The sequence below is a fragment of the Mobula hypostoma genome, chromosome 1 (assembly GCF_963921235.1).
Source record: "Mobula hypostoma chromosome 1, sMobHyp1.1, whole genome shotgun sequence".
Taxonomy (NCBI): domain Eukaryota; kingdom Metazoa; phylum Chordata; class Chondrichthyes; order Myliobatiformes; family Myliobatidae; genus Mobula; species Mobula hypostoma.
Genome location: NC_086097.1, coordinates 228183719 through 228195334, shown reverse-complemented (window position 1 = coordinate 228195334; position 11616 = coordinate 228183719). Strand labels below are relative to the sequence as shown.

General features: G+C 39.2%; 1 protein-coding gene across 2 annotated transcripts in view; it reads right to left on the bottom strand.

The window, feature by feature from the left end:
* Window positions 1-4361: 4361 nt before the first annotated feature.
* The window catches only part of pkia (cAMP-dependent protein kinase inhibitor alpha), a 140094-nt gene continuing 132839 nt past the window's right edge, over window positions 4362-11616 (bottom strand). For both annotated transcript variants that reach the window (XM_063065454.1, XM_063065447.1), the window contains 2 exons: window positions 10368-10545; window positions 4362-6659 (listed from right to left, as the gene is read on the bottom strand). In XM_063065454.1, the coding sequence (XP_062921524.1) occupies window positions 6580-6659; window positions 10368-10518 (231 nt within the window). In that variant the 5' untranslated portion in view covers window positions 10519-10545 and the 3' untranslated portion in view covers window positions 4362-6579. The remainder of the gene's footprint in view (window positions 6660-10367; window positions 10546-11616) is intronic.

Genomic DNA, 11616 nt, shown 5'->3' with positions numbered 1-11616 from the left:
AGAATGATGGGTGTTCTCATTGAAACTAATTAAATATTGAAAGGCCAAGGTAGAGTAGAAGTGAAGAGGATGCTTCTTAGCATCAGAAAGTCTAGGACCAGAGGGCACAACCTCAGAATAGAAGTAGTATGCCCCTTTCGAACAGAAGTGAGTAGATGTTTCTTTAGCCAGAGGGTGGCGAGTGTGTGGAATGATAACGCTGGGATATTAAAGTTATTGACCATCTCCACAGCTGATCCTCCAATGAGGAATGGCTCATGGACCTTCAGTTTTCTCCTTCTACAGTCGATAAACAGCTCTTTGGTTTTGTTGACGTTGAGCGGGAGGTTGTTGCTGTGGCACCATTCAGTAAGATGTTCAATCTCTCTCCTATATGTTGATTCATTGCCACCTATGACTGGGCCAACAACATTGGTGTCATCAGCAACCTTAATTAAAGTGAGTGAGCCTAACTTACCCTCACAGTCATAGGCATAATGCTGAGAATTGAAGGATTCATCTTTGAGGATGGGAACCAGAGTGATAAGGCTGAGGATGGGACAGTTGTTATACAAGTAGATGCAGTGTGTAATGAGACTATGAGGAGGGACAGGCAGATGATTGGCCAAAATTACAATTAATGGGATGAGTTAAATGTAATGTGGGAGCAAAATCAAAAATATTTGAATGCATGCAGTATAGAGAATAAATAGAATATCCAGTAGCGCAGTTTAAGGTTCACAGGTATGATGTGTGTGTCACTGAATTGTGGCTGAAAGAAGATCATAGTTAGGAGCTTAACATCAAAGGATACACACTGAATCAAAAGGACAGGCAGATAGGCAGAGGAGGTGGTAAAAAATGAAATCAAGTCCCTGACTTTCCGTGTCAGCCAATGTTGCCTCATCCTCCCTTTATAATATTTCTTATCCTTTGGGAATTATCTATCTTTCACCTTCTGACTAGCCGTTGTTACTCCACCATCATCCCTGCTAATGCTCCCTTCCAATCAACTTTGGACAGCTCATGCCTCTGTAATTCCCTTTAGGCCACTGTAATACTAATTCTTGGTAACTGATATTATGATCATTTCTCCTAAGGGTTTCTTTACCTTAAGCTCCCTAATCAAATCTGGTTCATGATAGAAGATTGAATCCAGAATTGCCTTTTCCTTAGTGGACTCAACCACAAGCTGCTCCAAAAAAAGCCATTTTGTAGTCATTCTACAAATTCCCTCGCTTGGGATAGAGCAGTGTTTCCCAACCTTTTTTAGCCCAATGCCCCCATAAAGTACTTTCATACCTGCCAACACCCTCCCTAAAGCACCTTCATACTTGACAATGCTCTTAGGCACAATATACTTTCCAGCTCCACCATTGTGTAAAAACATGAATACCATATGCTAACATGTGAAAAATGGTTCTGCTTTAATTTTTTATTTGTCTTTAATCTTAGCTTACATAGTACCTGGGCGCCGTACAACAGCTTTCATATCAATGTGGTTCTTAGCAAGAGTTGAAACATCTGGTTCAAGTAGTGGGAGCAAAAGCCTTAAGTGTCCACATGTAACAATGTCCAAGGAGTTTCTGCTTTTTGTGAGTATGTAGTTCACAACACTGAAGCCTCTTTCAACAAGGTAGGAGGATAGAAATGTAATGAAGGGCAGCTTGGCTCTTCTCTGAAGACCAGGGAACTTATCGTGCCCCCCCCCCGCAAGAATCTTGACTGTCCTGATGCCCCCTTAGGACATGTAATCGCCCCCGCTGGGAATGACTGGAATAGAGCAACAACTTGATTTTCCCAATCTACTTGCATATTTAAAATCCTCCACAACTATAGTAACACTGACCTTTTTTCATGCCTTTTCTATCTCCCATTGTAATTTGTACTCCATATCCTGGCTGTTATTTGGAAGTCTTTATATAACTCCCATCAGGGTCTTTTTAGCCTAACTCCACCAATAAGGACGCTATATTTTACATTCTATCTCATCTCTTTCCATCTATCAGTCCAGGAATTATACGCTTGAGGTCCTGCTTTTCAGCTTTCTACATAACTCCCTATATTCTCTCTTAAGGACCTCATCCCTTTCCCTACCTTTGTCGTTAGTAACAATATGTAACATGACTTCTGGCTGTTCACCTTCCTCCTTTAGAATGCTGTGGATCTGGCTGGAGACATCCCTGACCCTGGCAGCTGGAAGACAACATACCATTCCGCTGTTTCTTTTACATCGACAGAATCTCCTGTCTGCTCCTCTAACTATGGAATCCCCTAGCACTTCTCTTCTCTTCTTCCCTCTTCTCCTCTGAGCCACAGGGCCAGACTCAGACTTTATGCTTCTGTGTTGCCTCAAATTTTGAGTTTGGAAATTTTTCGGATTATTTTATCTTTGCATTTGTCCAAGGTTAGTCATCACAAGTATACCTCCTGCACCCACTAACAATAGCATGGGTGAGAGGCTGTGTTAATCATAGTGGATGGCAATGAAATAATCTGAAGAAATAATTTAGCTTGATTAAAATTGATGTTTCTTAATTCATGAGTTTATATGTCAGTATATTAAGCTACCCCTTTTGAGAAATCTGGCTAATTGCTCAGTTCAAGCATTGTAATAAAAATTTTCCAACAGAGAAGTGTTTTTCCTCTGAGAACATCTAAAGTAGGGGTTCCCAAACTTTTGTTATGCCATGAACCCCTACCATTAACTGAGGGGTCCGTGGGCTAAAGGAAACACGTCCTCCCTTTATAGTTTGCCCATATCTTTCTGACTGAGCTAATATTTTCTTTGTTCTTATTAACATTGCATTGCAGTGAGTTTTGGAGTGATGGAACATCATTCGTAAGTCCAGTGATGTTGTGGGGATGGAACTGGACTCTCTGATGGTGGTGTCTGAAAAGAGGATGCTGTCTAAGCTGTATGCCGTCTTGGTCAATATCTCCCATCCACTACATAATGTACTGGGTGGGCACAGGAGTACATTCAGCCAGAGACTCATTCCTCCAAGATGTAGCACTGAGCGGCATAGGAAGTCATTCCTGCCTGTGGCCATCAAACTTTACAACTCCTCCCTTGGAAAGTCAGACATCCTGAGCCAATAGGCTGGTCCTGGAGTTATTTCATAATTTACTGGCATAATTTACATATTACTATTTATGGTTCTATAACTATTTATTATTTATGGAGCAACTGTAATGAAAACCGATTTCGCCCGGGATCAATAAAGTATGATTATGACTATGGTGGAGACAGATGGGCACAGCTCATGCCCCTCTTCATCAAAAGGTATCATCTCCTTCTTGCACCTTTCCGATTCAACACAGTCAAGGCATTGTTGAAGAAACAAAGTCTGAATCTCCATCCAATTTCCTCAAGTCACACTGAGTTCTACTGCAGTTCCTCTTAATGTAAACAGACATTACATTAATGCCTCCCCTTACATTGCCAATGATATCCTGTTGAAGCCATCGATTTTGAAAAATAAATATAATGTTATTATTGTCAAAGGAAATGTACAAATCGATTCAAAAGATAGTTTTTCAAGATTTGCGGCTTTGTATGGCAACTGCTGTGCATGTGACTGCAAGAAAGCGCAGAGTTCTGGTCATAGCTCAGTTCATCTCGGGAACCAGCTTCCCTTCTATGGACTCTGGCTATACTTCTCATAGCCTCGGTAAGGCAATCAGCATAATCAAGAACTCCACCCACCCAAGATATTCTCTCTGCTCCCCTCTCCTCCATCGGGTAAATGATTCAAAAAGTCTGAAAGCACATATCTCCAGGCTCAAGGGCAGCTCCTATCCTGCTCTTATCACACTGTTGAGCGGACTTTTTATAAGATAGACTCTTGACCTCACAATCTACCTCATTTTGATGTTGCACTTTATCGTTTACCTGCATTGCACTTTTTCAGTAGCTCTTACACTTTATTTTGCAGCATTATTGTTTTATCTTATTCTAGCTCATTGCGCTGTGTAATGAACTAATCTGTATAAACAATATGCAAAACAGGCGTTTCACTGTATCTTGGTACGTGACAATAATAAACCAATGTCACAGTCAGTTGATGTCATTGCGCAAACTGGTCAATGACGCAGCTTGGACGCCACTCACGAAGCCAATGCAAGCCACCATGTTAAAAGTACACAGTGAAATGATTGTGTAAAAGATTAATCGTAGAGCACCATGCTCAGAGGAAAATTAACTTTTTTCTTATTTGTATTTCGACTTGCAGAGCACCATTTTTACTGCACTGATTGATTTGTGGCAATGGATTACCCATACTTTCAGAGCACTCTGCCAGATTTTTGAGGTCTGGAGATAGCGCAAAGAGGCTGAGATTTATGTCAGCCGCAGGAAGCTGCAAACATATTTTCACATTTATAAGCACAAGTGCAAATTTATTTCATGAAAATACACACAGAATACCAAACATACAATCACCAGCAGCTGGTAACTGCTTTCTCCAATTGCTTTTTCTCATTTCCCATGAATTGAATTCACTGCAAGATATCAAGGACCATTTTAACTTTGGCTATGACGTGAAATCAGCTGCCCCTTATGCATATCCTTCAATTTTCACTTTTATTGACTTCAGTGTAAATGAAAATCAGGAGAGATGTGTAACAACAGTCTGAACAGCAAATTGTCCATTTTACACCATTCCATCTGGTTAATTCTGATCTCATTAGAAAGACTGAGTAAAAATGTACATCCACTGAAAGACTTCTAAAAATATTTGATATGTCCTCTGGATCACAATTACATAACAAATTTTAAATTGTTTAAAAGAATATTTTAAAATATAAAGGGGTGCTAAAATATATACAAAAGTGAGTCAAACATTGGATATTTCACTGATAAAAACTGAAGTATAATATCCACAGGTTTAGTCTTTAAATCAAAAGAAATCAAAAATACAAGTTTTCATATTGACAAACAATGCCCTTCAAGAGACTTGGGTCTTCAACTACTTCATTAATTTGTATTTTTTTGTTCATCACCTCTTCAACAGAAGACCAATGCAAAGTCTCCTCTTAACCGCATAACGATAGTTATTTAGATAACAGTGCAAAGCTTTATTTATTCGTGAATAATATCTTATACTTCTATGGAGTATTGAAAATGATCAGCGATTAAAATGCAATTAGAAGAATTAAAACTTTGAATTAAGCCACACATTTCACAACATGATGTTTGTTCAAGGTTAATTGACACACTTAATTTGCAAACAGTATGTCATGTCTTCAATAAAACTATACTTCATAATCTCAAATGGTTGACATATATAAAAGAAATACAGAAAGTGTATCAAAGGTTTACAAAGCTCTAAAAGTACATAATTACTTGCATCTTGGGGGAAAATGATCTTTAAAAGTCTAGAAATGTGATGTACATTTTCCTTTTAAGTTTGCTGGAGAGCAACATATTTACTTATTCAAGGGATAGCTTCTGACTTTGCAACAGGATTACTAATGGAAATAAAAAGGAGCTTAGTTAATCAATTTGTGCATTAATTAATAAATATGTGAAGAGAATCACAATTTGTCAGATTAAGGATCAAAATAGCACTATATGTAAGTAGGTTGTTACTGAGAGACATTCCATTGAAAGCACGTAAAGAGCTATGCCGATGTAAAGAGTTAATCCTGTGGAAGTATTGATAAATACACATGCAATGTTCGGTTTGTATTATCACCACATTTTAATATTTGAATTGGCTCTGACAAAATGATCGTGGGCAGAAGTTATTCTTCCAATACAATTTTGCTCTCCACAAACTCTGGTTTTGTTTGAGATGAAGGAATATTTTACAAATAAGATAATCAAGTTATTGGTCTCTGGGAATGCTTAGCTTATAAAAGTGACGATTGATTTACAATAAACTACAACGTTCCTAGAGACCGACTTTCCAATGTGGTGAATTTTGACACTTAATAATCTGTTGGAAATTCTTTACAACACCAAGGACTTTAAAGCAAATCTTTTACAAGTAATTACTGCAAGTACCAAATAGATCGGTTATATTACAGAAGTTCTATCCTTTTCACTACATTTGACCAAACACACTCTCTAGTTGACATGCATTCAGATAAACAGGATTGAGTGCACTCGGGCATCAGCAAAGCATTACTTCTGGTCACCTCCAATAATCAAATAAAAACCATTTTACAATTCCCAACTATAGGGCTTATATAGTCCACCTGTGTTCCTCTATAGATCATCAAATCTTTATTTTTCTTAAATGTGATAGGATATTCTGTCTTGACCAACTGACACACTGTAACAACCAGAATGGATAATTAATCAGTTCCATCCTCCTCCTAAAGCTAATTGCAGATGTAATTGACTCATAAATCACATTTTGTTTTAAACTGTTCAGTTCAACAACTCTTCAACCATTGAGAAAGAGGAAGATAGAATCCATTTTGCATTTTGTGTTATATTCAGTCCACACTATAAATGGTCTATATGCTAAGTGCCCACTTTCTAAGGTACTCATTTTCCAGTTTCTTAATGTTCTCTCCATGTGACCTCTGATGACTTCGGGGAACTCAGATGTTGAGTAGAATCAGCAAGTTCTAGAAGCTTCAGACAGATTAGCTTTCGCTCTTTTCTTGTATCTCCTGAGATCCAGAAGGTTGGTTTGTTGTCTGTGTTTCTTTTTCAGCATCCCCTTCTAATAAAGAGGGACAACAGGTTAGAGTTTTTAAAAATCAAAATTAACTTTATTTATAATATAAAGATATTTGCAAGAAGAAACCATGTAAAATTCCTTTCATTCTGACATTCATAGACAATGTGCTAAGTAGTGTTCAATTACATTCCTTAAAACTAATAGCATCGTTGCCACTCTTGTGGCCCCCTGAAGGGGTACCCTACTACAATGATTAAGTGTCTTTTTCACCTCCCTGTCCAGTAGCAGAAGAACCCAATACTGTTTTCCTTTTGCATAGTAGGGGAATTAAGGGTTGTAGGGAAAAGGTGGGTAGGTGGAGATGAGTCCATGGCCAGATCAGCCATGATCTTATTGAATGGCGGAGCAGGCTCGACAGGCCAGATGGCCGACTCCTGCTCCTATTTCTTGTGCTCTTATGTTCCCAACTGAGCCCTTCAGTGGCTGCACCAAAGTTCAGTTTATCCCTCAGCTTGTACTCTTTTAGCCTAGAATCCACCAGTTAGCAGTAAATCTTTTCAAACACTGCTGAAAGGATTTAGTCTAGGAAATAGATTTTCACCCATTCTGGTCAGTCCCTAATCACATTACAGTAAAACGGGAGGGGGAAAGGGAGGGGAAGAAATTCATGCCATCATGACACTACATTTTACAGGTGACTTCTACAACACTAGTACTTCTCTTTAATTAAGAAATTTCCCACTTTTTCCTAACCCCATCTCCTTCCATATCCACCTCCTGCAAAGTTCAGGCACACACTGATCAACTCTCGATGCATATTCGCAGGTTGATTTGCTTTAAAGTAGAAGCAGCCCAGGAACAGAAGGAGGCAACAAAATGGAGAATTCTTGTAGGCAAAGATGCCTCTTTAGGATGGAGGAAGGCGTCGTTCTCCTCAAACTGCAGAGGCTGACTTCTCCAAAAGCACTATCTACAAGTCAGATCAGCGTCAAAGTTCAAGGTAAATTTATTTTCAAAGTATGGATAATATGTCACCGCATACTACCCTGAGATTCGTTTCCTTGAAGGCATTCACAATAGAACAAAGAAATAATAGAATCAATGGAAAACTACACACAAAGACTGACCAATCTGCAAAAGAAGCCCAACTGTGCAAATAATACTAATAATTAAATGACATTGAGAACGAGTTGCAGACTCCTTGAAAGTGAGTACGTCAGTTGTGACATTCATGTGAACAAGATGTAAGTGAAGTTCAGCATTGAGGTGAGTGAAGTTATGAGATTTGTCAATCAGTTAATGAAATTTTGGAGTGTATTTATGAAGTAAGAAAAAAATAACCTTTCAGTAGTATTGAAGTGAGGAACTCAATGGATTGTCCTCTGTTTCTTTGCAGCTACCAAACAAAATGACCATCACTTTTTATAGCAATCACGTACAATAAAAAATCAGACCAGGAAGGCCTTTAGATCTGTTGTCCCATTCTATAAGATTACAGTTTTTTTTTTGGGTTAATCTGACCCCATAGACTGGTAAGGAAGATAGTGGGATTCATCAATTAACCTTCAGCACACCAGCTGATGCACCATCCCAACATCAACTGCATGGTTGTGGGCCTTAAAGTTTTCAGAGACCTTTTTGGATCCCTGAGAGATATAGGCCTCAGACAGCACTAGGAGACATCTTGTTCAAACAGCTTCAGACATCTTGCGGTGGCTAACAAAGTTTTAGACAATGTTTGCTCTAAGGTGTGCACACAAAGGAATTTAAACTGTAACCCTCTATCCTGTTGGCATGTTAAGTATACTTCACGATGGTACGCAATCACATTTCCTTTTTCGGTTTCTGATGCGGACAGTGTTGACAACGTGGAGTTTACAATGATTTGCCTGCAGATTTTATAACTGGCTTATTGATATTCTTTTTATTGAATTGATTATTTAGTGCACACAAGTTGCTGTCAGTGGGCAAAAAATTGCACAGCACAAGACTTTTGAGCACACTGATCATTACAAATTAGAGGGAACAGTGATTGCAGACTACTTGCCGAAAAGAGGTTTGCTCTGACAATACTGTCAGGATTGTAAGACAAGGGAGGGCAGGGGGAGGAATGGGGAAGAGTGAGGAATATGGAGGGGAGGAAAGAGAGAGGTCTAAGCATGGAACAAAGAGGCTAAGCAGGAAAGAGAGAATGGGGAGAGGAGGGGGACTAGAAGGAGGGTGAAGCAGGACACAAAAGAAATGAAGGATCTCTATGCATGACAACAGGCATCCATGCTTTTGTACTATGATCCATGTCAAAATCAACTTAACTAGAATAGAAGAAAATCATGCTTCTTCTTAAGAGATCATCATTGAAGTAAATATTAGAAGGAAGATCAAACCAGAAGTTCATCTAAATATAGCATTTAACTTCTAGCCTCTTTATTTAACAAACCCTAATTTAAAGACCAAATGTTTCTGGAGTCTTAATTATATTCTGAACTTCTCCATCAGTTTACAGTGATCACTCTACATGTACCTTCAAAGTTTGCTGCTCCCTCATGGCCCAACTTTCTGCCATTGGGAGAGTATTGAGGTTGTTTTCTTACATCTTTTTCTTTGAACAAGCAACATCCTTTCACGCTTGCGTTCAAATTCAACAAAGAATGATGGTATTAAGATCCCCCACTTCCTACTGGCCGCAAGGACCTGTATGTGTTGATTTTCACACTCGTTCGGTCCTTTTACATATTTGTGTTATACAATGTACAAATGCAGATCTTCATCATTACTCAAAGGGAGCTGGAGATGGGAGACACAAAATGTATATCAAAAATATCCCATATCCAGTCAGGCCATAGATCTATACCCAATGTAAAAAACCTTCACTGTCCCCTAGAATACTCCAGTGTTACACATTGGTATGATCAGTATTAATGATCAGTACCTTGTATGAGAATAACTAGTGATAGATCATCTGAACCCCTTGACAGATTTACAATGTTAAACACTGGTTACAGCCTAGCGATGAAAAAAAATTAAGAAAGGTTATAGTATAACCATAAGAATGTGAGATATAAAGTTCAAGGTTCAAAGTAAATTTATTACCAAAGAATGTATAACGTATATAACCTTGAGGTTCAATTCCTTGCAGGTACCCACACGAAAACTGAGAAATACAACAGGAGCAGGATTAGGGGGTTCAGCCCATTGAGTCTATTCTGCCATTCAATTATAGATTTCCCCACAGCCCCATTCTCTTATCTCCTTCCCATAACCCTTAATCCCCTTACCAATTAAGGATCTATTAATCTCTGCTTTAAAAACACCCAATGACTTGACACCCATAGCTATCAGTAGCAATGAATTTCACAGTTTCGCCATACTCTGGCCAAAGAAATTCTCCATCTCAGTTCTAAGCAGACATTCGTTTATTTTGAGGCTGTGCCCTTGGATCTCAGACTGCCCTACGAATAAAAACATCCTTTCCATATCTACTTTATCAAGGCCTTTCTGTGTCCAGTATGCTTGAATAAGATCCCCTCCCACCTCCTCATGCTTCTGAACTCCGTCGATTACATGCCCAGAGACATCAAATGCTACACATATATCAAGCCGTTTGTTCCCAGAATCATTCTTGTGAGGCTCTTGCAGACGTTCTCCAGGGCCAACACATCTTTCCTTAGATATGGACGCAAAAAAATGCTCAGAGATGATTTGCCAAGTGCACCGACAGTTAAAAGAGCTGACATTATGAATAATCCTCACCTTTTTTGTCAATGTTCAGTTCTGCTAATTTAAGGCTTAAATCACTCGTGTTTACACCTGATGGAGAACCCAGGATGTCATGAAGTGCATTTCTCCGGCCTGTCCGTCCTGAAGCAATGAAGTCTGCATACGAGGTTTCAACATCAGTCATTGCTGACGGGTTTCCACATAGCAGTACCTGGAAGTCAAGTGCAGTAAATACACGATCAGAGCTGACGCAGAGTAAACAACAGGCTCACATTCCTGAAATGGAGATACAAAATTAGAAATTTCATGTTTCCCAGAACGATAATTCAGGCAACAGGCTGTCACCATTAGTGGTGGATGCCAAGTCGACTGCAACATTTAAGAGAAATTTAAATAGGCACATGGATGGGAAGTTTATGGAGAGCTATGGTCCAGATCCAGGACCAGGTCCAGGTCGGTGGGACAAAGCAGAATAACAATTCAGCATGGACTAGATGTGCCAAAGGACCTGTTACTCTGCTCTAGTGCTCCATGACTTTACAAACCTAAATCCATTAACCATCACTTCTATAAAATTTATCAGACTGGCAGAAAAGTCTGATATCTGACGATAACACAGAAACAGCTTGTGTTACAGATGTTACTTTAAATTTAATAACTATAGCATTCTGAGAAAACACCAAGAACATTATTAATGAAGTGTACTTTAGGAAATCGTCCTCTGGTATTTGATCTGCAACTGGTAGTTAATTATCTCCACGATAACAAAACAGTGACCTTTCTCTGAAAAACCCTACTTTCATTTTCACCAAAATAATTGATGATCTTCTAATTTAGTGATCCTGATCAACTTTCCTGATGCATCCCCAAATCCTGAGATTCCTTTAACACTGAGAAATATGTCAATCTGTTTAGAATGAAGACAACCACCAGGTCCACACACACCTCCTTTGGAGACTCAGCAGCCTGAAGGATTTCTTCCCATTTCAGTCCTCCAAATAGCAGGGGTGGGGGGGGGGGAGGAGGAGGAGAAGGGGGTGAGGAACATCTTAGAGTCCAAGAGTCATAGAGAAGTACAAGCATTGAACATGTGGACCATGCCAAAACCATTTTTATCTGGCTGCTCCCATTGGCCTGCACTGGAACCATAGCCCTCTGTTGTGTATGTGGCCTGGTTACACAACAATGCTATTAATAAAAATGCTGGCGAAGGGAGCTAAGTTTCATGGTTCTTTACTGGCATAATCCAAACTCAGCACACACGTACAGATCAATACGCACC